The 27,312-nt window shown below is 44.7% G+C and overlaps 1 protein-coding gene across 1 annotated transcript in view; it reads right to left on the bottom strand.

The window, feature by feature from the left end:
* Positions 1-27,312, bottom strand: part of LRMDA (leucine rich melanocyte differentiation associated) — a 1,114,634-nt gene that overhangs the window by 499,847 nt on the left and 587,475 nt on the right. The window contains exon 3 of the mRNA XM_081237975.1: positions 8,724-8,852. Within this exon, the coding sequence (XP_081094101.1) occupies positions 8,724-8,852 (129 nt within the window). The remainder of the gene's footprint in view (positions 1-8,723; positions 8,853-27,312) is intronic.

Consider the following 27,312-nt stretch of genomic DNA (forward strand, 5'->3'; position numbering starts at 1 on the left):
TTCACTTGGACCTGCATGGGCTTCAGCCACAGTCCTGGTTTCTCCCCTTCAGGGTTCTCTCCAATCCTCTGCCCCACACAGGGGACCCACTGGATGCTCCAAGGAGCACTAGGACTCACGCCCATCAGGTCGTCCAGAAGCCTCAAGCCAGGTGCTAGTTCTAGGGGGGCAGCCAGACAGCTGATCACTCTTGCTTGCTGGCACAGTATTTCTTTTGTGAGACTGCAAGAGAGTAGGGCTACCAAAATGGCGCTGATGTGTTGACATGAGGTGGTTAGAAGTATTTATGTGGACAACGGCCCTAGAGAACCCAGGGGAAGCCCTTTCTGCTATGGACGGCAAAGTCCAGGCCAAACCTATTTCCCTCTTAGAGACAAATTCCTTAAAGCTTCACCTTTTCTTCATCTACTTCATGAAGGTGAAAATGTGAAGGAATGGAACTCAAAACTGGCAAGATCTTCAAGTTAGGGAAACACTGGGCAACGGAGTTGGCTTGAAGTCCCAGTCATGCCTCAACATTTGGTGACTAGTGATGGGAAGCCTTGCATTCTACCACCCAGGGAAGTAGGCCCAGTCTAATGTGAGTAAATCTTCGTACGTAAACGTGCCACAGAGCTAACAGAGCTTGTGCGTGAGGGCTGCACACTTACATAGGCCCTTTCCAGGGTCCCGGGAAAGGCCCTGGTAATAGAGTCACATGGTCACATATTTTCATAAAACCTGCAAACGTAGGTTACTTGAACCGCACTCAGTTAAGAGCATTGTCTTTCTCTGGTAGGACTTCTTCTGTCACACTTCTGCTTGAGTAGGATGATGCTGGAGTAGCTGGAGTAGCTGGAGTAGTAACTCTGGGGACCTAAGAGGAAATGGTGAAGGAGTGGCATTGAATTAGGATTCAGTGGGTCTGTTTCTGTGGCTTGTAGTCATTTCTGTGTCTGTTACTACAACAGCACCAGTAGGAATGGCTTGCAGTAATATTCCTACCACCCACCATGCTGACACACACGTGGGGACCCACGTAAAAATGATGATAAAACAGTTAATGAACTTATCAATTCAGAGAATATTTAATATTAAGTTGCTGAGTATGTATACACACACGTACTCAAACACAACTAACTTGAAATGTCTTGAAATCTTTTAGCTCATAGATGAGAGAAATGTGTGTTTTCCCAAAATTTAGTAATTCTAAAACTTTTACCAATAATTCAGTGGTGAAATTACCAATAATGAATGGTGAAACTGAAAGAAACATCCCTAAATATTAAAAATAAAAATCAATTTTCAATTAGATGGAATTATCTACTCTCTATAGAAAATACTACAAAATTTAATTACATAATGAACTTATAAGGGAATTTGCAGAAAAGAAATAGAAAAAAGTTCTTAAAGATACGTTTAGTATAAAGGAGATTGTCTTCTAAATATTTTAATGTGCAGTATCCGTCAACCAAAAAAATTTTTAATTTGATGTATTTTTTATTCCAAATAAACATTCATCTTCATACCTAATTTTGCATTTGTAATTATAGTCTTTGCCTTTAAGAGGGGCTCCTCAAATTATGCAAGCTTCGTACTCCACAAAATCTGGATCCACCCCTTAACAGGAGGCCATGGAGAGGCAGACTCATTCAAATATCTTGATCATGGGAAATGCTTGGGCAAAGGGTCTGCAGGCTTCAAGAAGCTTCAGCCACCCTATGCCAATGAATCCAAGAAGTGCTGGATTCCTCGGAGCCTCAGAGCCTGCCTCCTTTAGGATATTTTGTGAGGCAGAAGCAAGTCCTTCTTCCTAAGCCTTCCAACTACCCACTAAATGATCATTTGGGCTGGGCCAAATCCAAACTGTGAGAAATCACTAGCGCTAGCACCTACTCCATGGACACTCTGGACCAGAACATCATCATTATGTTGATACCACCATTGGAGGATGACATGTGAGAAGAAGTTTTAATTGGTTTCCTCGTCTCCTGGGTCAATAAGGACAAGCACAGCCCTGTCTTGCCTGATCGTGAGCTCAGAGACAGAACTTGTCACATTCCTTTCTGTCAAGTTGCAGAGAAAGTTAACCAGAGGCAATCAGTGGAGGGAACTTGGTGTCCCTGGTTAACCAAGACTACCTCAGTGGAGCCACTACCAGGGATTCTCTGAAGGGTGGTTTCATTTTTTCTCCTTTTTAAAATGTGAAGCTATCTGGCACAGTTTCAACTCTCTCCAGCTGCATTCTCAGCATACACCTGGTTACCCTCATCAAGTCTTCTCCAGAGTACTTGCCGTTTAGATTTTTTTTCAGTGTTGTCTATAGAAAGTTGCCACTACAGAGCCAAGCTGTCATGGCTAGGCTTGCCAATGGAGATTTTCTGCATAGGGCCCAAGATCAAAGCCACATCTTGCCTTGAAAGTTTGGAGCCCGAGGGAGGAGGGGAATCTCATGGTGTCACGTCCAGTTGCACAGGTCTGAAGCTGCTTCCCGGGTGAGAATGGGTACGTACCTCTCTCTGTGCTCAGCTCCAGGTCAAAGGGCAGCACTTATGACCACTGTGGGTATTTCAACCAGAACTTATCCTGATAGAAGATTTTCAAATGCTAAACAGTCTACACGGCATATTTGATTCACACCCACACGTGTCAGAAATATTATCACATCCAGATAACAATTAAGAAAACTATGGTCAGGACTTCCTGGTGACGCAGTGGTTACAAATCCGCCTGCCAATGCAGGGGACATGGGTTAGAGCCCTGGTTCGGGAAGATCCCACATGCCGCAGAGCAACTAAGCCCATGCGCCACAACTACTGAGCCTGCGCTGTAGAGCCCAAGAGCCACAACTACTGAGCCCACGTGCCACAACTACCAAAGCCCGCATGCCTAGAGCCTGTGCTTCGCCACAACAGAAGCCACTGCAGTGAGAAGCGTGCACACCGCAACGAAGAGTAACCCCCGCTCACTGCAACTAGAGAAAGCCTGCGCACAGCAATGAAGACCCAATGCAGCCAAAAATAATAAATAAATTAATTTTTAAAAAAAGATACTTCTGAAAACAAAAAAGAAAACTATGGTCAAAGGTCTCACAGTCTCTTAATGGCCAAGTCTATATTCAAACCTAGGCCCTATAAAATGATACTTCTCGTCATTTCCTAACACAAAAAGGAGAATTTAAAACACTGAAAAATGAGGGGTCATATGCTTTTGTGGGATATCATAAGGTTCTGTCATCCAGCTGTACTCTGTACCTCAGCTGCTTTCAATGTGGGCTTATTCATTTAAGGCATCGAGGCTTTGGCTAACAGTTAAGTGTTCAAAGAACTTGTAAAGTTTTGGGGTGTTTAAGTGATTTCATATATCTATATAAAATGCCATTACAATCTCTCAACAATACTTCCAAATGTGTAATACCCAGTTTACAGGTACAGACCCTTCCCCAAGACGACACGGTAAGTCGCTATGGGAACTCAAGTCTGGCCTTCTAACTCCACACACTGGTCTCCTTACCATAGCCCAGCTGTGTAACATATAGCACTATTCTTTCTTCCTGTTGGCACTATAATTCATACTGTCTCTTCATACATGTGCTTAAGCAAAGAGAAACAGAAAATAAAGAAATGAAGTGTGATTTAAAATGAAGTCAGCTTATCACCTTTCCCCTACCCACCCCCAAAAGGCAAGTGGGAGAGAATAATTTGATTGTGCAAAGGTTAACTATCTATATTTTCCTGACATTTCTGTTGTTCCCTTATTTAGGGTTGAGTATTCAGACATGATATGGCTGAGACTGTCCATACTCATGGGTGAGCAAGAAGAAGAGAGTGTGAGAATATGAGTGTTGAGGAGAGGAAGTCCACTCCATGGCCAGTGACCACAGGACTAGTCCAAACAAGCCAAAGAAAGAAGAGAGAGATAAGCTATAAATATGAGATGAAGAGGTAGACTAGGACAACCAAGCTCTTAGGTCTACCAGAACAGGACCCCAAAGCTGAGGGCTGAACAGAAGTGGAACAAAGGGCTGGGAGATAAGGAGGAAGTGTGCAGCTGGGAAGGTGAATTGAGAAGAAATTTGCCAGATGCTTGATTTGGGCTCTGGAATCCCTCTCATATTTGTTCTACATTTGGCACGTGATTTGCTTTGGCCATGGGACAGCAACATCCATGATGTAAATAGGGCTTTAAAAGTACTTGTACATCAAGCTTTGCTCTTGGAGCATCCCTCCCACATGGAAAGGCCTGTGCTAGCCTGTTGGAGACATGTAGTCCAGCCAACAACCAGTACCAACCTCCAGATATATAAGCAAGGCCATCTCAGATCATCCAGCCCCAGCCAAGCCTCCAAATAACTGTGATTGCATGAGTGACCCAAGCAAGACTAGCAGAAGAACCATCCAGCTGAGCCCTGCCCAAATAGCTGATGCACAGAATTGTAAACCAAAAATATTTGTTATTTTAAGCCACTAATTTTTGGGGTGGATTATTACGCAGCAAAGCTAACTGACAAAGCCCTAGTCTAAGGCATTTCATGGAGTAGCAATATGGAACCTCATAACTGTTGTAGAGCCTGGAGTATTTCCATAAGTAGGGAGGAGAGTCAGTTGGCTGAAAAGGTCAAGTCAAGAGTATAGGATAAGAGAATGGCATGTAGTGTTACTGCTGCTTTTACCTGCCTTTCATCCTACAACTTCTTGGTCAAGTGCATGGGGAAAGTAAACCAATCTTCATGATCACACTGGTAGATCAGGGGAGAAAGAAGTCATGCTGCATCATGAAAAAGCTAACTAGTTATCTTTTGTATCTACTGGCAATAAAGTACTTACTATAGTGTAGCGATATAAATGGCCAGCTCTACAGCTACACATTGCCTTCAGCTGCAGTCCCTTTCACACCACCATCATTGCTCCCTGAGCATTACTGCTACAGATTGGAGAAAAGGACTGAACCAAGGAAAAACAAGAAGCCTGTTAATATCTGATGATAGCAACACTGAAAACAAAACTGTTATTCAGTCCACCTTATTCCTTTAAAAATGAGAAACAGGGCTTCCCTGGTGGCGCACTGGTTGAGAGTCCGCCTGCCAATGCAGGGGACACGGGTTCATGCCCCGGTCCGGGAAGATCCCACATGCCGCAGAGCGGCTAGGCCCGTGAGCCATGGCCACTGAGCCTGCGTGTCCGGAGCCTGTGCTCCGCAACGGGAGAGGCCACAACAGTGAGAGGTCCGCGTACTGGAAAAAAAAACAAAAAAAGAGAAACATTCTGCACAGCAAAGGAATCCACCAACAAAGCAAAGAGGTAACCCACTGAATGGGAGAAAATAATTGTAAATAATATTTCATAAGGGGCTAATATCTAAAATATACAAAGAACCCATACAACTCAATAGCAAAAGCAAAAAGAAAACCAATCCAATTACAAAATGGACAGAAGATCTGAATAGACATTTTTCCAAAGACATACAGATGGCCAACAGGTACATGAAAAGATGCTCAGTGTCGTTAATCATCAGAATCACCATGAGATTTCACCTCACACCTGTTAGAATGGCTACTATCAAAAAGACAAGAAATAATGAGTGTTGGTGAGGATGTGAAGAAAAGGGAACCCTTGTGCACAGTTGGTGGGAATGTAAAATTGGTGCAGCCACTATAGAAAACAGTATGACAGTTCCTCAAAAAATTAAGACTACCATATGATCCAGGATTCCACTCCTTGGTATTTATCCAAAGAAAACAAAAACACTAACTTGAAAAGATGTATGTACCCCCATGCTCACTGCAGCATTATTTACAATAGTCAAGATATGGAAACAACCAAAGTTCTATCGAGGATGAATGGATAAAGAAACTGTGATACACACACACTCAAGGAAATATTATTCAGCCATAAAAAACAATGAAATCTTGCCATTTGTGACAACATGGATAGAGCTCAAGAGCATGATGCTAAGTGAGATAAGTCAGACAGAGAAAGACAAACACTGTATGATCTCTCTTATATGTGGAACCTAAAACAACAATAACGACATCAAGACCAAGCTCATAGACAGAGAGAACAGACTGGTGGTTGCCAGAAGAGGGAGGGGGTGATGGGAGTAGGAGAAATGGTAAACTGCTTTTTTGTTGCTATTGTTTTTAGTTTAAATAAATTGAAAAAGTTAATTAATTAATTCTGAAGTGGATCCCTGTGCATTTTCAGTATATTCTATGCCAGGTTATGAAAATGAATCCTCTAAAATGGGAGACAGTAATGCTTAGTAAGTTCACATGAAGCATGAATATTAGTAGAATCTAACCTAATTAGACTAACCAGGTAATCTGCCAGGCATCAATACTTACTCAGTATCTCTTCAATTGTCAGTGGTAATAGAAGAATGCAATACTATAATCTACCTATTTCAGATACACTGGTATCCAACAAATACTTTCCAATAATTGGTTATTACATAAATCAGTGGTTGATCAAAAAAAAGAAAAATCACCCACTGATTCATCTGCAGACTGGGATTGCATGAAATGACATTCTCTCACAGCTGGTATGCCCTTCTTTTAATTGTTTTGCTCAGGCTGGTGCTAAAAGGAGCTTGCATTTCTCAGTACGTACCAATTAATACTACAGAGAAGCGGCCAGGAAGTGTGCTGAGTGAGAACAGGAACTGAGTTTGGGATTAGCATTTGTACAGCATTTGCTGTACAGTCCTGTGACTTCATCTGTGGGCTGTTAGGGAAGCCTTTCTCACTGTACCATTTTTTTATATTGCCTTCTTGACAATATCCCAGGGCAGCGGCAGCTGGTTTTATAGCTATGCAGAAACCTGCTTGCTTATGTCATCATTGTACTTTGATTCCAACATGCAAAAAAGTTTTTCACATATTCCTCTTTATGAGTTATTCTGATAGGCAGGTGAAAGCTGTAACATCACACACACACAACAATGCAAAACAGAGGCTCTGAGAAGATTACTTGACCATGGCCACACAGCTAAACATGATTAAGCTGACTCGTGAACCCAAGTCCAACAACTCCAATACTCTACAGTGACATGGGACACAGGATATGAGCATTGGGGTCCATAGGAGGAACCATATCATCCAAATTCTAATCTAATTATCCTTTTATTCTTAATTGATTTGAGAATATCATCCAGCTGATCATCCCAGACAGCTAAGGAACCCATAAGACACACTGACTGTAATAACTTTTCAAGCAACAACTAGGAAACTTGGTTGACCAAAGGATAGGAGAAGAAAAAAAAAATCCATCAACATTTCATTATGATAAAGACCGATATTTACTTGTAGGCCTTCTCCTTCTTCTAAGAAAGTGCCTATTATTAATGGACACAAATAGCATATTTTACTGAATAAGGAAAATATTAACTTATGACTTACCATATAAACAGTGGCTAAAAATAATTGTGCAAATCAGTCTTAAAGCTGACATAAACATATACGTTAATCTTAACATATTTATCTGGCTTTATTTCATACCCTATGGGAAAATGCCCCCATCCCATTTCTATTTCTAACTTACCACATGAACAAGTGATTAAAACCACACCAGGTCTCAAACGCTCCATCAATAAAACAAGGTGATTGGACTTCAAGTCTGAAGTAACACGGTAAAATGGAAAGAACTCTGGATCTGGCCACAGTTGAGACTGAATCCGGGGCCTAGCATCTTGTTAAATGTCTGGCTGTGGGCCTATATTTCACCTCTTTCCTCATCTAGGTAAATGGACAAACCACACCCTTCTCAAAGGGTTTGGAAAGAATGAAAAATCATACACTTAAAGTGACTTAGCATAGTGTCTGATCCACAGGAGTGCTCAATAAAGAACAGCTGATGATGATTTCTTCATCCCATAATCATTTACTGAACCTCAAGTCTGCGCCAGACATTATTCTAGGTGTGAAGATACAGGAGTTAACAAAACTGACAAAACTCCCCGCCTAAGCGAGCTGGCACTGTGCAGGCATGGAGGTCCACGACTCTAACCTGGAGGAGGTGTGTGGCTTACACTGAATAAAGGTTCTGATTCCTTTCTTAGCCTCACTACAGAATCCAGAGCAACTAGTCCCTTTGAGTCTCATCCCAGGCTGCTAGATCCTCACCCACTTAAGGAGAAACCACACACTAGAATGGCTCTCCTCGGCCCTCCTCCACATCCTAGTACCATAAACACCCCAGAGGGCAGAGCTGGGCCAGGGCTTCCCACTTATCCTCCACCTGAGCCCCTTCCCCCTTCTCTTTGGCCAAAAGCATTCCCCAAGCCTGAGCCAAAGCCTTCCAGAAACCTCCCTGAAGGCCAAGGTTGCTTGGAGGTACTACCGCCTGCTTCCCACCAGAGGTCGCCCTCCCACACAAGCCTAAGCAAACAGAACCCGGCTTTGCCTTCTCGGCAGCAGTGACATTATTTTCTTTCTCTATTTTTATCTATTAAAAAGATTTCTTTACAGCCATAACTTAGATCTCCACACTAAAATGGACCAACAGGAAGATATAATGGTGCATTTCATTTATGAATGACCTGTAATAAATTACTCCGACGTGTCCCGAGTGCCAGGAGACAGAATGCTTTGTCTGCCCACGGACTGTATTTCACCTGCTTTAATTTAGCTGACACATAAAACTCATTTGACATTTCACAGGTATTTGTGGGGGGTGGGGGGGGTGGCCTGAGGGAGGGGACCACTGCAGGGCCGGGCGGGGAGTGTGGGTGGCGGCAGAGCCAAGGATATTTGGTTCTTGTTGAGGGTTAAGGTGTGGAGCCTGGGTAACCCTGGCAACACGAGGTCATCCCCGAGCAGATTGTTGTCCAAGATGAGTTCCTCCAGGCTCCCGAACGCGCTCAGTCCTTCCAGTGACCTGCAATGACAAAGGCAACAGGAAAAATGATCCTGCACTAAATCAGGGAGGCCATTATGAGCCGAAATAAATATTTTAACCTTCCCTTTCAGGACTGGGAATAGTTTGGGCTTGGTGCCTGTCAGCAAAGTGAATGACAAGAATTAGTAGCGGGAGCCGGGGCGGGGGCGGCGGGGGAGAAGGGGCCGCTGGCACTCACCGCATCCTTCACGCATTGCCAACATGAAGGATGAGGGTCACTTAGTGAGTAGCCAGGATCCAAAACAAAGGGCTTCAGATACGGCCTGCAGGATAAATTTGTCAATGTCTTGTGCCTTCAGGCACCCAGCCTCAGCTGACCCTAACCTCCATTCCCAAGATAAATAACTCTGTCACAGTTCACCTTCATTCCCTGGACACAAATTTAAGTTGTCATCCATCATTCCTGCCCAGAAATATCATACCCCTCTTACAATAATAAATATAACTTCAAGTATCATTTCTTAGCGGTTCTCCTCTACACAGTCCTAGGAAAAGGCAAGGAAGGCTTCCTTTCTCTGCATTCACCGCCTTTGACTTTTTCTCCCCTCTGCTTTTTTTCCTTACTAATCACTTAATTTGCTTCTGCCCAGTGGCCCTGTGGCTGCCTCAAAAGGCAAGATATCTGCGGAAGCACGGAATCACTCCAGTCTGAGTGGCTGTTTCTTTTGCTTTCATGATTTCTTTTTGTTTTTGTTTTTGTTTGGCGGGGGGAGGTGAGGTAAGGAAGGGGTTCAGGGAATTTCTGCCTCTAGGCTCCTGACTTGACGTTTACTGTTTTAATTTATGGAAAGTGGATTTCTCACTTCATTTTTTTTTGAAAAAAGTGCCGAATGCAGCAATGGAGATGTCGGGGCAGTAAAGAAACAGGCATCGGAAAGAATTAAGTACCCGGCTCAGAGAAAAAAAAAAAGTATCGGGGGAAAACAGCCCTGTTAATAGACGTAGCTGAAAGTTAACTCTTAAGGTTAGGGGCACAGGGCTGCTGGGGGTGCAGGCAGCGAGGGGCAGCTGTGCGCATGTGCCTGCCCGGTGCACGCAGATGGTAATTATAGAAAGCAGCCCGGTGGAGGGACTCACACGGCCACATGCTCCCAGCTCGTTCACCTGCCAGACCCAAGAGCTGTGCTGAGCTTGCACAGGCTGACAGCTGAGCTACGACGTTGACCAGAGGGTGGACTCACACAGGGGTGCCTGGCTGTTCTATAAAATGCAACGAATCGGGGAGATGTTGTCTAAGCTATTTATGCATTTACTGATGGCCCTTCCATCACAGACCCTCCTACTTGCGTGTGCAATGCCGGTACATGTGATGTGACTGTTCAGTGCCTGTATGTGTGGCGTGAGTGTGAACTTGAGCACCAGACCTTTCTGAATACATCCATCTCTCCCTTGTGGGACCTGTGTCAATAGGACTACAAAATCAAGAGGAGGTGAGAAAGATGCCTGGTGAAGAAGCAATTCAACCCCCAGACTCCATTGGGCCCAGAGCTCCACCAGCAGCCCCACTCCTGCCCCAAACCTCCAGGTGGTCCCAGCCACGGCCCAGCACCCAGACCACGTCTAATCCCGTAACTGACACTACCTGCGCCATAGCAGGGGGCAATACTGCATACACTTGGGGTCAAGGGTCAACAGGGTCACCAAGTTCCATTTCCTCCTCCTCCTCTCTCTCCTTCCTCATGTTTCAGGAAGGCAAAACAAAATTTATACACGTACAGTCAGGAAGGCCTGGGGTGTTAGTTCTGTGCCATCATTTACTTGCAGCCTGAATTTGGGCAACTCAACAACCCCCTTGAGTTCCCTTCTTCTATGCTGTCCCAGCTCACAGGATCTTACAGGGAATACGTGGGAGAGGACTAACAACCTATTAGCAAATACTGGTTTCTTTCTTCTCCTTCCTCATTGATTTTTCTGGAAGCCCAGACCTTTGGTCAGGGGTGTGGGGGGTGGTTCAGGATGCAGGGGGTGGGCAGAGGAGGAGATGTGCAAAGGTGTGTAGTAAGTGTGGCTTCTGCACGGAAACTTCAAGCTTTCTTGAAGTCCCTTCCACCTTGGGGGTTACTGAGTGCTGATCCCAAAGTGTCAGGACTAGCCCCCGTTTACCTCAAGGGGAGTCGTGGCCACCTCCCCACCAGGGCACCTAATGGATGGCTAATCAGTCCTTTGTGCACAAACATCAGCTGGGCTCTGGTCAAAGGTGGCATCCAAATACTCGTTGTCCCAGAGTTATGTTATCCAAATATAATACTTTTATCATGAGAATCAGCAAAGGGTTGGCAACTGGCAAGCAGAAGAAAGCTCCCTTCCAAGAGTGCTTCAGGGGAGGCATAAGACAAAATGACACCACATGGTGAGGACAAAGCCGGGAACACTAGCAGGAGTGCCCCCAGAGATGCCTTTCCCTCCAGGGTGGGCTCTGGGGCAGAGCTCAAAACAGGAGGGAGACTTCAGAGAGCACTTGGGAAGCTCAGGCTCAAATCCCCAGTCACCTGTCTGGTTCGAGATCCTTTTTGCCATGTCATATTGTTAGCTGCTCAGTTAAAAGGCAGGTTATGGGGGTGGGGGTTGCTAATTAATAAATCCCTGTCTTCATGTCATCACTGGGGTGTGCACTTGGTGATTTAATCAGCTAAATTCAGAGCTGAGGGATTGGAGGGACAGGAGGCAGAGAGCGTAATGAAGGATAAAACTGGAGGGGACAGGATTTCTGGAGCTTGGCTGGCATGTGGAAGGCAATAAACAGATGCTTGGAAGGTGCTTTCAGTTTTTACTTTTTAAAAAAGTTTATTTTTGTGTTATTGCTATTGTTGTTGTTGCTGCTTTCCTAGAAGGAGACGGGGAAAGAAATTATGCGGGTCAATCTTTGAGCTCATACGCCTATATACAAGATGCCTGCAAAGAGATGTGTGCTATTAAATGACAAGGCAAAAAAGGCTGTAAGGGTCCACACAGATCTATGCTGTTCAAGGGACAGCTATGGTAGCTACAAGAAAAAGATGGCAGGACTGGAATTTCTCCCCTATAACCTTGGGTGTGGACAGCAAAATGCACCCCAGGCCCAAGAGCCCTGGTGGAGGAGGTGAGTGTCACTCCAGGGTCACCCGCCAGCTTGGTTGGCTGTGGCTACAAACGCCTGAGGGGTGGGCTGGGAAGGCCAGGCAGGCCTGAGTGCCACGGACAGGGGCTGGACAGGGAGGGCAAGGCACAGCCAGCTGGAGAGAGGTCTTCCCGGCCCAGCAAGGAGATGTCAAGGGCAGGCAGGGAGACCCGGTGTGCGGTCCAATCTGTGCCAGGTGGTTTGCTCTAGAAACCTAATCAGCACCTCCAAAGTGCACTGCAGGCTGCCGGCCTCCGCTCCACCAGCGGGAAAGCTGCCCATTATGTCACCCACAGGTACCATCTTGGCTACCTCATTCTCAGGGCTCCGGCTGGGCTCCCCTAGGAGCCGCTGCGGCTGCTGGGAGAGTCCCAGTGCCTTTTCCAAAGTCACATCAAAATGACAAAACATCACAATGCATTCAGCTCCAGCGGATTCAAACAGAGAGAACTTTTAAGTTTCCACTGTAATTAACCCTATCCTCGTTAAGATAATTATGATCAAGCTTCCTGTCAGAGTTAATATCCCAGCATCATTGCCCGTGGCTCCCACTCTGCCTTCATTAGCTTACAAAAACAGTGGCGCTAAACAGGCCCCTCGCCCTCTGCAAGTCAGGCCAGTGCTGTGAGCCTCACAGAGGGAGGGACCTCAGGCAGGGCAGCAGGACCGCCTGGAACCCCAATCCCTTCTGCTCCTGGGTGGGCGCACACTCAGTGGCCTCCATCCTTTCCCCAAAAGTTGTCAGAATAGGGAAGGAGAAGGGCCCGGACCAGAGCAGGGCTGGGAGGTTTGGGCAGAAGAGGTATTCAGATGTAGCTCCCCCTTCCCCAGCAAAAAAAAAACAGCCAGGAAAACCATCAGAAGACACATCCAAAATTCCCGGTTCAAGAACTGCCAATCTCTTTCCTGGGGTACAGGCTATGGTCAGAACTAGACCTCTCTGCCCTCAGCTCCTGTAGCGGGGATGATAATTCTGCCTGACATGAGATGGGCAGGGAATGGGGAGACAGTTAACCACAGACCCTGAGAAAGAAAAGTATCCCTTTGTGGAACCAGAGTTGCCTCAAATCCAGAACCAATTAAGAAAAGAAGATTTCTACTAAGGTCTTTATCTACTCCCTCTGTGATATCTACGTAAATATCCATATACATATTTTTAACTGAGAAATTGGAGAGGCCGTGGAAATCCTAGAGGACCTAACCCATATACCTGATGTCTGCCACACTGGCTACTTCTGCAGACCTGCTCAGGCCAGCCACTGCCTGCTCTGTAACGGTCTTTCTGCATGACTCCTGTCTGCCCAGCTCCCAACAAAAAGGGATCTCAGGGCAACCTCTGAAATACCCAGAAAGTTGTCAAATGCACAGTAAGGGCTCAGTGCGCCTATATACCAGTATTGGTTACTAAACTATTTCAGTAATTCCTTACCAACTGGTAAAAAATTGCAGCTCTGAATACCCTGGGTGCCCCACCCTGTTACCCTGGCCACTCCCCAGAGCTCCCAAACCTTTCCACAGTTCAGCAACTTAAGTGGTTAGTGTCCCTCTCACCCTCATCACACAGGGCCTTCAAGGACCCTGCTTCAGCCAAGATCTTTCTGACTGGTCAGTGCAACTGTTAAATAATTTAAACATCGCACTTGAGAGCAGAAATAGCAACTTGTACACTTTACCCCTCCCCACCATGCCAAGTACAGTGTCTGGCACACAGCAGGTTCTTGTTGAATGTCTACACACAGACTTACAAGAGGTCGTGACCAAAGCTACAAGGACAGGACAGACAGCACAGAGCTACATGTGGAGAATAAAGGAAAAACTATGAGAATAGGAAAATTGTGATATGACTGCTCCCATCCCAGAAAATGGCCCAGTGGCACAGACAGTTTTAGAAAGGCTGTTCATCTAACCCATGAGCGGAATCCTTTCTTTCTGCCATAAAACATTTTTTATATCCTATAACCATAGATAGTACATAATATATAGTACATTACTATAGATAATATATACTATAGTATGTCACTGTACATAGTGTTATATGTACAGTTGGCACTATGTATTTTCTACATATTTTTCTGTCATTCAGGTCACATAACCAGGGGTATATGTACAAATAATAATATAAATCGACTGTCTATATGGTAAGTATATCAATAGAGGATGAATGTGTCTTTAAAAATTAGGAGAATGTGGAAAAGGCTCTAGGCTATGTAAGACAGTGTACAGTGACACCATGTGACAGCATATCACATGGAATTTGTCAAAGTCACTTTCAAAGCCCTATTGAGCCCCCTGTCAGGATGGATGATCCCTGATCCTCAGAGAATAAAATTCAAAAACGGTATAAGAGATCTGAACCCAAGACCAGTCAAAAATCTAAGGTAGTTAGCTAGGTGTTTGTTAACTCTATGTGGGATCAAGTCCAAAGCCATCATGCACCATACTTAGTAACAGTAAAACAAAAAAAGAAACTGTTAAATATGGTCCCTCAAGAATTATGGAGAATGAGCAAGGAGCTAGGAGCCCAGAAATGAGTGCCTGCATTTCCAGTTATTTGAAAAGGAAGGTAAAATTCTATAAACTTTAGATTGATAAGTTCATAAACTTACCTACATGGAATTCTAGTCAGACTGTAGCTCTGAGGAGCCATTATTTTCTTGTCCTATATTATAGGACAATATAAATCATGTATGTGATCATGTAACCCTTTTCACTTTTGCTGCCAGGAAGCTCAGAACTAAATTATGACCCAACTGTAAAAAGGCAGTACCCCATGGTCTCTATATCTGCTTTCTAACTTCACTGTCAAGGCTTATAAATATTTTATAGACAATCTATATATTGTTTTTTGTTTTACTAATTCTAATAAGCTAGCTCAAATCCTTTGTATAATAAGGTAGGATATATATATATAATCAATTTAATATAGCATAGCTTCTCAAACAGGCAGTTTCTGTGCATTAAGGACAAGTTCTGTGAGGCCAGCTATTAATGCGGATGGCTGGCTAGGAATAAAGATGTATACTCTATCCCCATTTCACAATGTCTTTGAAAAGAATTCTACTAATTCTAATGATATCCTTGTGGCAGAAAAGCAAAAAGTAGACTAGAAAATGACCACTTTAGCTAGAGTCATAACCGGTTTGAAAATATACCTGAAGAATACTAATTAATGGCTCAGCTTGCTCTGGGGGAAGGGTCTGGGGACTTTGGTCCTGATGTTTTGCCAATGACTTGGTTAAGGACAGGTTTATCACATTTATGGAGGCCAGCACCTAGAAAGATATTTTAAAGGATGCAGTAGGAACCAAAATGATCCTGCTAGAATCAAGCCATTGTTTCAGCCCAACAAGATGACATTTTTCAACGTCTAATGTAAACACTACCCCAAAATACCAATTTAATTAAAACATTAAAAGGCAAATGAAAATTGGAGAAAACGTTTACAATCTCTCTGATAGTGTAAGGTTTAACATCCTTAATATGAAAAGTGTTTGAAAAACATTAAGGAAAAGCTGAAAGGCCTAGGATTAAAATGATCAAAAGACATGGAGAGAAAATACACAAGGAATGCAAATGGTCAATAATGAAAATGTGGGGTGAAATTTCAGCTTCATTGGGAATCCAAAATATTCAAATTAGACAAGATATTTTCACCTTACTAGCAAATGCACTGTTTTCTTAACTCTTAACATAGTCTTGTCAAAAGTTCAAGGTAACACTAATGGGAGAGTGAAACTGTTATAACCTTTCTGGCGTGAATTTATACCAAAGCCTTAAAAATTATCACCTATTCATCCAGTAATTCCAAGAATTTATTCAGCAAATATCAAAGAAGTCTATATGGTTTAAATATGTTCACTACAGCATTATTTATAACAACATTGTAAACAAGCCTAAATGCCTAATGATAGAGGAATTATTAAATAAAGCTCAAAATATCTGTATGATGAAACACCATGCAGCAACTTATTTTTCTTAATTAATTGATTTATTTATTTATTTTTGGCTGTTTTGGGTCTTCGTTGTTGTGCGCGGGCTTTCTCTAGTTGCAGCAAGCAGGGGCTACTCTTCGTTGTGGTGCGTGGGTTTCTCATTGAGATGGCTTCTCTTCTTGTGGGGCGTGGGCTCTAGGTGCACGGGCTTCAGTGGTTTTGGTGCGTGGGCAGTTGTAGCTTGCGGTCTCTAGAGCGCAGCCTCAGTAGTTGTGGCGCACGGGCTTAGGTGCTCCGCGGCATGTGGGATTTTCCTAGACCAAGGCTCGAACCCATGTCCCCTGCAGTGGCAGGCAGATTCTTAACCATTGCGCCACCAGGGAAGCCCCCATGCACCAATTTAAAATGATATTAAAGGCAGATATCTATGGAGCCAGTAAAACTGTCACATTATCTATTTAAGCACCTAAATTAAGTTATAATACAGGTAATACACAAAGATCTCATGCATGGAAATTAAAAGTCATCCATGTGCTTGCCTCCATTCTCTACACAAATTTTCATCTGTACTATGTCTTCCATGTTGATAGTTAAGAGTCATCAGTCTTTTTTTAAAATAAATTTATTTTATTTATTTATCTTTGGCTGTGTTGGGTCTTTGTTGCTGTGCACGGGCTTTCTCTAGCTATGGCGAGTGGGGGCTACTCTTCGTTGTGGTGCGCAGGCTTCTCATTGTGGTGGCTTCTCTTGTCGAGGAGCACGCACTCTAGGTGTGCAGGCTTCAGTAGTTGTGGCGCAAGGGCTTAGTTGCTCCGCGGCATGTGGGATCTTCTAGGACCAGGGATCGAACCCGTGTCCCCTGCACTGGAGGTGGATTCTTAACCACTGCACTACCAGGGAAGTCCCAAGAGTCATTAGTCTTTGTTAGTTGTTTCTAGTTTACAAACTGCTATTAATACACAATTTTGTACATTGGGACTTTAATGACAATTCTGCACACACAAATACACATTGATGCATACATACATACCCACATACCTAGCTGTAGATGGATGGATGAATGGATGGATAGATAAGACAGATCCCAGATATACACCACTAACCCTTAAGTAATGAGTTTATAGGATTTTTTCCTTCTCTTTTACAGTTTTCACTAGTTATTAGATTTTCTATCATGAGTAAGTATTTTATAATCATGAGAAACTCCAGTAAATATTACTTTTAAATAAAACAAAACAATTTCCCAAACAGCAGATGGAGGAGGCTTAGATAAAGAGGAGTGTGTATAAAGAGGGCTTAGTTAGCATGAATCTCCAGAGTGGGGCTGCCACCACAGAAGCTAATCTGATCCTAGTCCACCCTACCGGCCCCTCAGTAACTCTACTGGGAGCTTTGTTTCAATTCTCAGTGCCGGACTCCAAGGAGCATCAGCATTCGGAAACACTGCGTGACCAGAACAACCAGCTGGTTTGGAAGGGTGTGAGGAACGGTGACCGAGACCGTCAAGATTACCTAACCAGGAAGAGAGGAGGCTTAGTTGTTTCAAAGTAGTGAGTCTATGGCATGCCAGAAGGCAGAATCAAAAACAAATTTTTTGATCTGAGAAAACGATGTAATTTGGGAGGAGAGGTCTTGAATCAATTTTTTACAAACTTCTAAAAATAGAGAGCTGTTTTTGCCAAAGGATTGAGCTACCTTATGAGTCATTATATGAATTTGATCAGAGACTGGGAATCATAAAGGATGTTCACAAGGAATTTCTGTATACAGAAGATGAGATTCAGCGACCACTAACATTCTATCCAGAGTCTGTGCTTCTCTGACTGGAGCTCCTTCTGCTATAACCACAGTTCACAAGGGCTGCCAAGAGCCACTTCTTCCCTGCCAGAAGGGTCCCTTCTGACCCAGCCTGGTGGAAAGAGGGCAGCAGAGAGCTCTAGCTCTGTCATTCCCCATCACACTCAACTCTGTGCCTTATTCTGATCTTCTAGCTGGGATTGTGCAAGGTTTTTTTTTTTTTTTTTTTTTTTTTGCGGTACGCGGGCCTCTCACTGTTGTGGCCTCTCCCGTTGCAGAGCACAGGCTCCGGACGTGCAGGCTCAGCGGCCACAGCTCACGGGCCTAGCCGCTCCGCGGCATGTGGGATCTTCCCGGACCAGGGCACAAACCCGTGTCCCCTGCATCGGCAGGCGGACTCTCAACCACTGCGCCACCAGGGAAGCCCTGCAAGGTCTCTTTAATGTTTCCCTAACTAGGGGGACATCCCCATAACTAAAGAGGCACATGTCAACACACTTACAGCCTCTTACAGCCAATAAACCAGATGTCAGAGCCACAGCATTGTCTGCATGCATCACAGTCTTCTTCCTAGACACGCAGACTTGGAGTCCTAGGGGTATTTTAGGGTGTTCCATTCACCACTTCACAGAAGGTGACTAATGCTCAGAGAGGTAAAGTGGCTTGACTGAAACCATACCTAGTGACCAAGACGTGTCTAGAACTTTTGGACATAAAGAGCAGTGTTCCCTCAACTTAACCGTGATAAACTACCTCTAAATAATTTCTAGTGGAGGTCTAGAAGTGGAAATTCACCATTGCCACATTCCTTACCAAAACACAGTATATCTCTTTGTAATTCATTCATTATAGGTCCTCAATTGTAATGATCAACCTAGACGGTCTTCAGATTCTTTTTCCTTTCGATCTCTACTCCCGTCCTAGCCCTCCTAGAACAATCCCCTGAAGAATGGGTTCTTATAGTTTTTTTTAATGTGGTTCTCACGAGGTTAGGTATTCATTAGGTAGGGCTGGGTTGAAATTTACCAGCTAACGGTCCCCTTGGCATGTACCTCTATAGCTTATTCATTCATTTACAAAAATGTAGTGAGCCCCAACTCGGTGCCTAGCCCTCTGCTAAACTCTGGGGCTACAGAGATGGCTGAGGCGTAGTCCCCTACCGTTAAGTAGTAGACACAGACAAGAAAGCAGTTGCCATAGAACACAGGGTAGTGGGTTAGATTGGGATGATAAGCACTGCTCTGGGTGGGGAGGGCTGGCTCAGGGAGAACTTCAAAGAGGAGATGGGCTTGAGCAGACAAGTCTTAGTCCAGTTGAATTCTCATCTTTTGAGCCTCTACTTGCACTTTATGCCAAAGGTGGTGGTGAAAGAACATGAGAAGAAGAGAGAATGTGATTCTGGCACTCCAGTAACGGATATTCCAAAAAGCTTCTTGAGAACCAGAAAGCCTGTCTGTGACATCCACTTCCAGTATGTCAGGTTCTCAATGAGCACCTCCATCTGGGGATACGAAAGATGCACAGTTCATGGCACCTGCTCCCAGTGGGTTTCTCATGTATGGGAAGAGAGAAAGAAGTTAAACTTGAAAGGAGGAGAAATCATATAGGACAGCATATATTAAGCAGTATGGGCAAGATGGGCTCTAGATGTTGAGAGAAAAGTAACGAGGGCTTTAGTGGTCACCTTTTAGGCCCATCCTCCTATGTTTGTCCTGAAGTTATTACAGGAAGTGAGTCTCTAAGGACAGAGGTGAGGAACCAGGTACCCTCCCCCTATGAACATGTCAGATGTCCCCACGTCTTGTTCCCATCACTCTGCCCATCTGGCTGTCCTCCTCTCCTCTCAGCCCATCTTTCCTACATTTCTCCCACCCTGGTGACAGGGCTTGGTTCTGGGCTTTGACTACGTCTCTAAAATTATTTTGATTCACGGCTTGAGATTTTACAAAACCACACATGCACGCATGGAGCCTGTGGCCTCGGGTTCTTGTTTGTTTTTAAGAGTCTAAAGAGTGAGTTTGTTTGGCGGGTTCTATAAATGGAGGTTTTCTTTACTGGGGAGATGTAAGAGCGCGGACATGGTGTGCTGCAGCCGCGGTATGTGTGCACGTCGCCATGGGATGGAATCCAGCGCCCGGTAGGGGAGGCTCCCATGGCCATTGGGCAAACATATGTTGGGCCAAGAACACAGCTCTTCAACCTCATGAACTGTGTGCTTGAAAGATAACAGTGTCTCTTCCACATGCGGCTTTCACCACCCTCTGCAAAGGGAATTTCTAATTCAACAGATGGTGTCTACTCATTGCAAACCAACCAGAAAAGGAGACATTTACATGGCTGGGCCTCCAGGCCCTAGAGACCCAGAGGGGCCCTCATCAAATACTTGCCCAAAGACCAGCTCCCCATGGGCAGGGCCCTCTGGAATGGAATCGGGCCAGGAAAACCAGCAAAAACGTGCCAAGTGCTGATTCTGTGAGGTCCCAGTTGGCTGGAAAAGGTGAAAACATGTTTTCTGTCCCAGACTACAGGATAGCTTTATATCTCCTTCAGGAAAGAAAGCCCTGGGAGATATGGTAACCTCCAAAAGTCGCTTGCCACTGGAGCCATTTTCCTTCTTCCAAAGCAGCCCTTGCTCTGTGATTTGCAAAACCTTTCAAAGAACAACTGTGTCAGTTGTTCATATAGTGGCACATTCTGGGCCCTGAGGACCAACACCTAACAGAAGTGGCAAAGAGGAGAGAGACAATGCCTGTAGATGTACAGCGATGAACAAGGGACTTTCCTGGGACTAAACGAAGGTTCTTTCTTCCTTGTCTGCCTCTCTGGTTATCTGACTGCTGCCCTTGGGGGCAGAATGTGCTAGTGGTGGTTTTCCAAGGCACGTGGTGTTCTGATCTTGTCAACTCAGTGAAGCCAAACACAAAACACAGTAAGATGACACACAAAGTAAGACCACTAATATTAGGGGCAGGAGCTCTGTTTTCCTAGATGTGCTGTAAGACTTTGGAAATATAACACCCCTCAGGTTTAATTTTCTAATCCACCACAGGGGCAAGTAAATCCCTGACCTGTATAGTTTGCACATATTGGAATGGGGAAGACATGGGATAAAGTATGTATAAACAAACCTAGATAAATATAAGGATTGCTGATATTTGAAAGACTGCTGATATTTGAAAGACTGTTTTGCAAACAATAACGTGTATATTTCCTATAGAGGTAATTAGTTACCAAAGAAAAGGAAGCAAGTAGCCAAAGCTTTCCAAGAGATACTAACACTTATTCAGAATCATCTGGCAACAGAGCAGCTTGGGAGAACCTCTGTCTGAAGAATGACCAGGGACCCTGATCCTCGTCCTGCCTTGGTGACTACTTTCCTGCCATGCTGCAGTTATATCCTTGCCCCATAATTTTCTGTAAACTGGGGAGGCTGGATTCAATTATTTCAGACATCTCTTCCCTTTGTAACATTCTCTGCTCTAAAGTAGCCTGCAGGAGAAAAACCCCCAAGCTAAACCAAAGTTTTATTATTTCCTTAATTATGCCACCATTCATTAGAAAGTTCAGCATGAATGTGGCAGGCCATCTCCAACCTTCCTACGGCCAGAAAAGGGGTTTGAAGGGCAGGGGTGCAGGGAGAGTTTTAAGTCTCAAGTATGAAATCTGATTAACAAGGACTATCTGGGGAGGGAAAAGTTGGGGGAGAAAAAAATACCACCCCTCCACCCCTGCGTTTTCTCATCTTTCAAGGCATCCTACACTAGGGAGTGACAGGCAAAGTGACACAGTGCTCAGAGGGCAAAAGATAAATGTTTGATGGATTGGCCATTGGTAGGGAAGTGATGGGCTTTGTATGTGCATAATGGCTGAGCTGCCTTTCCATGTCGATCGCCTGCCAAGATAAGAAGCCATAATGAATGGACCTTGAGATGCCCTGGACAGGAGTGGTTTTCATTTGACTTGTTTTAATAAAATTAATTTTAAACAGAAGAACAACAACAAAGTGGCAGAAGAAAGAGGAGAGCAATTTGGAGAGACCAGAAAGGCTGAGAATTACAAATATCCAGAGTGGACGCTAACCGTCGGCTTTTGCATTCACTGTGCTCATCAAGTCAGCAGAGGGAAAAAATTTGATTTCATTACGTCTATATGTCATCAAAAGGCTGTCTGTGTCCAGTATTGTGGAGAGACACTGAGATATGGAAATTAACTGGCCTGGCTGAATAGAACAGTACCCTGATATGCACAGAATGGATCATTCATTCATTCCTCCATCAGCAAATATTAACTGAGCATCCCCTACCTAGGGTGAATGAAACAGGTCTGCTCTCACCTGCATTGGAGCCTGGTGGGCTTGGCTTTTCTAGCAAAGTGAGGAATACTCTCCTGGTCCAAGGACTCCTACTGTGCTAGGTGTCTCTGCCTGGCAGCCATGACTCTACATCCTTGAACATGTCCCACCCCCAGCTAATTTCTCATTTCCATATTTATCTTCTGATTTTGGTCTTCTGGTCCTATGTTTGTGCTTGGCTTCACTGAGTTTCCCAGATCACCTCCATCAGAATAACACAATGCTTGTGAAAACCCCACAATGGTGTTCTACCGCCAAGAGCAGCAGTCATATAACCAGGATGGCAGACTTCAGCCCAAGTACCCTCTAGCTATGCCCATGAGTATATTACTTTGTGGACTTTGGTTTTTTCCATATGCAAAATGTGGGATTGCAGCAGATGATTTGCTCCATCTTTTGACTAACATTATTTGAGGCCTTGAAAGATCAAACATTCTGACAGGCCTGGGAGTACACACCTGGTTAAGATATTATCATGTCCTCAAGGGGCCCAAGATCTCGTGAAACAAGGGCAAAAACACTTGGCCATAACACAATGAGGTTTAAGTGCTCCTACTGCCTCCAGGTAACCTTAGAAGACCTCTAAGATCCCTTCCAAGACTCAAGTGTCCTAAGATTAGTGTCCTAACCTCCATTTTTCTTTAATTTTTAAGACAAAGTACAGAATTACAAAAAAGCTTGGTTATCCAAGCATTCTAACAGTCACCTCCACGATACCATGCATTTTCCCCATGTTAGAAGAATCCTATGCAAAATGCAATGTGAAAAATAATTCTCCCCTTTGTATGGTGACAGATGGTAACTAGACTTATTATGGTGATCATTTTGTAATGTACAGAAGTATTGAGTCACTATGTTGTACACCAGGAACTAACATAGTGTTGTAGGTCAATTATACTTCAAAAACAAGCAAGCAAGCAAACTCATAGAAAAAGATTTGTGGTTACCAGAGGGTGGGGGAGAGAGAATTGGTGAAGGTGATGAAAAGGTACAAATTTCCAGTTATAAGATAAATAAGTACTAGAGATGTCATGTACAACATGATAAAGATAATGAACGCTGCTGTATGTTATAGATGAAAGTCGTTGAGAGTAAATCCTAAGAGTTCTCATCACAAGGAAAAGCAGGTTTTTTCTATTTCTTTAATTTTCTATCTATGAGATGATAGATGTTCACTCAACTTACTGTGATAATCACTTCATGATGTAGGTCAGTCAAATCATTACGCTGTACACCCTAAATTTATACTGTGCTGGATGTCTACTATATCAATAAAACTGGAAGAAAAAACTAAAGTAATAAAATAAAACTTAAAAAAAGAAAGAAAGAAAGAAAAAACAAAATCTACCCCCTGCTTCCTGCCTCTGAGGGTACTCTTTTTTCCACAACTACAAAAGGAAAGTCACTCATTACTAAACAGCTCAGCAAGGCTTGCACTATTGGAGAATATAAAGTTTTATGAGCAGGTCTCTCCTTCGCTCTCTGGGTGTAAGTGAGAAAGTGAGTGAGACAGAAAGCCAGAGAGGTCTGGCTCAGGAGTCCAGGTTGAATTATAGACTGCCGCTCAAGATTCACAGCTCTTCGTGGTAGGAGGTTAATATTCTCACAAGTCATTAGGTCTGCTGGCTCTCCTGATGGTTCATTGAAGCAGGCAGCAAATTATTTCCTCATGCTGCAGAGGACAGCCCACTTCAAAGCAAGGGAACTCAGGTCGGGACAGGCCTCTGGGTGGATTCATGACTTGGGATCACCAGGGGTTGTCTATAGGTAAGAATGGGCCCAAAGCCTTTGACAAAGCTAACTTTTTTTTTTTTTTTTTTTTTTTTTTTTTTTTTGCGGTACGCGGGCCTCTCACTGTTGTGGCCTCTCCCGTTGCGGAGCACAGGCTCCGGACGCACAGGCCCAGCAGCCATGGCTCACGGGCCCAGCCGCTCCGCGGCATATGGGATCCTCCCAGACCGGGGCACGAACCCGTATCCCCTGCATCGGCAGGCGGACTCTCAACCACTGCGCCACCAGGGAGGCCCAAAGCTAACTTTTTGATCTGTCTTGACCCGACTTTCAAGTCAGACCTCCAGATTTTATTCCTATCACCTTCTAAGGACCTGCCAAGACCTGCGGGAAGACTGGGTAACCTGTCTGGTCATTTTATTGTCACTTGAAACGCCTCCACCTATTCTCTGCTGTTGTACCTCTCACCCACAGTTCAAGGTGGAGCTTAAACACCTCCTCCTGAGAGGAGACTTCTCAGGCTGAGCCAAACCCAGGCTGACCATGCCTGGACTCAACTCCCAAAGGGCTTCTGCACTGCACACTCCTTCCACCAGTGGGCCACAGACTTGCTCTGTTCTCCTATCGTCCTAGGTGTCTTACTCTTGTCTCCTTGACAATCAAATAAAGCTTATGGGACTGCAGGCCCAATGGGTTCTATCTCTTTGCATCTCTCCTAGTGGCAGCTAAGTAGGAGGAAGAGAAAACCTACGTACCTGCCCTGGGTGCAGGTCCAAATCCTGATCCTGTCTCCTTTCCGGAAGACAGGGCCAAGAGAGCCCCAGAAATGTTTACAATACAGGCTCATTCAGCTATTTCTTTACAGGAAGCTTGGAAAATACCACTTCTAAAGACAAAATTAGGAAGAAGTGTGAAAGGCATAAGATATTCAGAAGAAGTCAGGGGAAAATCGAGGCTATCTTTGCACAGGCTCTGAATTTCTAAATAAGTATGTTTCATGCACACACCCACCACAGGCTGTATTCTGTTTTCTCAGGTGGAGGTTTTCTCAACAGCAGGAAGGGTGTCCTTGGAGGGCAGCTATTACAAGGAGGCCTGCACACTAGGGCAGCCCTCTCCTTCAGCGCCATCTGGGAGGGTGCCCCGACCCGGGGAAGGGCTGGAGGGAAACTCCCAGGGGAGCCTGGAGGACACATTCCCGACAGGCCGTGTCCAGGCACCACCCCAGGGCCCCCTGAGCGGCCAGCTCAGTATAGGGGCCTGGAAGGAGTTCCTGTCCGGTGGCTGTAGGGGAGTCTGACTGGCTTCTCAAATGTCTCTCCCCTTAGAGTAAAGGGACTGCACTGGGGAGGGGGGATAGGCAGTCCTAGCATTAGGCAACCCCCTTGTCCCCCACTTCAAACCTGGACATGCAAAGGAAAACTGGGGAGAGCTCTTGGTAGACGAGAAAAAGCACTGGGGAAACGTAAGGGGTGATCACCCCGGCTCCAGTCCTGTATTCTCTCCCTGCCGCACTCACCTGGAAACTTTCTCTTCTGCTTCCTGCTCCTCTCACTATGTATTCTATGTGCCCCACTTCCTTTCCTCAAAAATACTCTTACCTTCTTTAACATAACATGTTTTCTACAACATATGCAGGGAAAACAAACAAAAACGAAGGTACACACCCAGGTACCAAGTATGTATATGTGTACGTATATATATGTACATACACACACACACACACACACACACACACACAGTACGGAGTGCTCAGAGGCCAGGCAAGTGAGCCCCAGCTGCTTCACTCCGGGTCACACCCCAAAAGGCAAAGCTCCCTTGAGCTGGCCACCCAGCTCAGCGGTCGTCCCCCGGCTCAGTTAAAGAGTGTTCAGTGAGGCACTAGCGGTCAGCAGACTGGACTCCAGTCCAGCTCACTCAACACACTGTGCATGAGCAGGGCCCTTCCTTTCCTTCTCTGGACCTCAGATTCTTCCAGAGTGGAATAAAGAAAGAGGGGTGACTTTACCAGGGTGTCTAGAAAGGCAGTTTGTGGACCATGCACATCAGCATCTCAAGAGACACTTATTAAACATACAGATGCCAAGGTCCACCCCGACCTACAAATCAGGTTCTTTGTGGGTGAGGTCTGGATATGTACAGTTCATTCCCCACATCATTTCTACGTGTACAAAAGTGAGAAAGAGGGGGGGTCCCCCAACTCAAACACCTTCAGGGACCAATCAGGTATTGAAACCCTAGATTTCAAGGAATCCAAGGCTTGTCCATTACAGACACACCATTATTCTATGTCTTGGTAAGAGAGAAAAACCACTGCAAGTTAAAAATGACCCAATGCTTCCTACCTTAAAATGTCTCAGGAACTCTATTCCTTTTTTATATCCTGCTCATTGCTTTGCAAGAAGCTATGAATCAAGGTCCTTACTCCAATGACAAATATATGCTTTATAATATCAAGTGTATGCCCTCTCCATATACACAATAATTTTGTCTTTCAATGTCAAATCACAGTGAATTTTTAAACAGCACATGAGATATCAAAAACACATACAAGGGCTTCCCTGGTGGCGCAGTGGTTGAGAGTCCGCCTGCCAATGCAGGGGACACGGGTTCGTGCCCCGGTCCGGGAAGATCCCACATGCCACGGAGCAGCTGGGCCCGTGAGCCATGGCCGCTGAGCCTGCGCGTCCGGAGCCTGCACGTCCGGAGCCTGTGCTCCGCAACGGTAGAGGCCACAACAGTGAGAGGCCCGCATACCGCAAAAAAAAAAAAAGAAAAAAAGAAAAAAAAACACATACAAGTTAACTGAAGTGAAAATAATAAGAACAAACTATAACCAAATTGAAGTGTGTACTGACAACAACAATAATATCACAGCTGCCTCCTGGCCAATGACAATTTTAAGAAGCCATCAATTTTGAGATGGATTCAGGGGTGCTAAACTGTGGGGAAAAAATGTACATCTTAGAAATGTGAAAATACAGAAAATGCAGGCAAGATAATAGGGAGTGGTGAGGACTGCAGGAATCAGAGTACACGCTCCACCCAAAGGCATCCAAATTCATGTCGGTATTGTCCACAAACAGCAGTGGGCTGTGTCTGGCCCATGGGTAGGACCACCATATAATCTGTTGTCTAACCTGGGGCATCTCCCAGAGTCAAGGGGCAATACTACTGATTATGCCAGGAAAACAGGCTTTAACTAGAATAGTGCTGGGCCAACCGAGATGAAAGTTTTCCTACCCATGAGCAGCACAGAAACCCCTGGGTCATGTGATGATCAGAGCCCGGTTAATTCCAATGTTCAAATCTGCAACACAGTGCATCCCCTGAAGCTACTTTTCCCTCCATGTCTTTAAAACTCCCTGCAAGTCTGACCTCTTGATGCCTGTAGAGTTCCTCTAACTCTCCACAGCTGCCTAGCATGTACCCATAATCACCCCTTCCTAATTCGAGGGGTCTGTACCCACTCCTAAGAGAACACTGAAGGCCCTCACAGTGATCCCCACAATTGTTTGAAGGGATGTGATC

The sequence above is a fragment of the Mesoplodon bidens genome (genome assembly GCF_964165515.1).
Source record: "Mesoplodon bidens genome assembly, chromosome: 1".
In the NCBI taxonomy this organism is placed as follows: Eukaryota; Metazoa; Chordata; class Mammalia; order Artiodactyla; family Ziphiidae; genus Mesoplodon; species Mesoplodon bidens.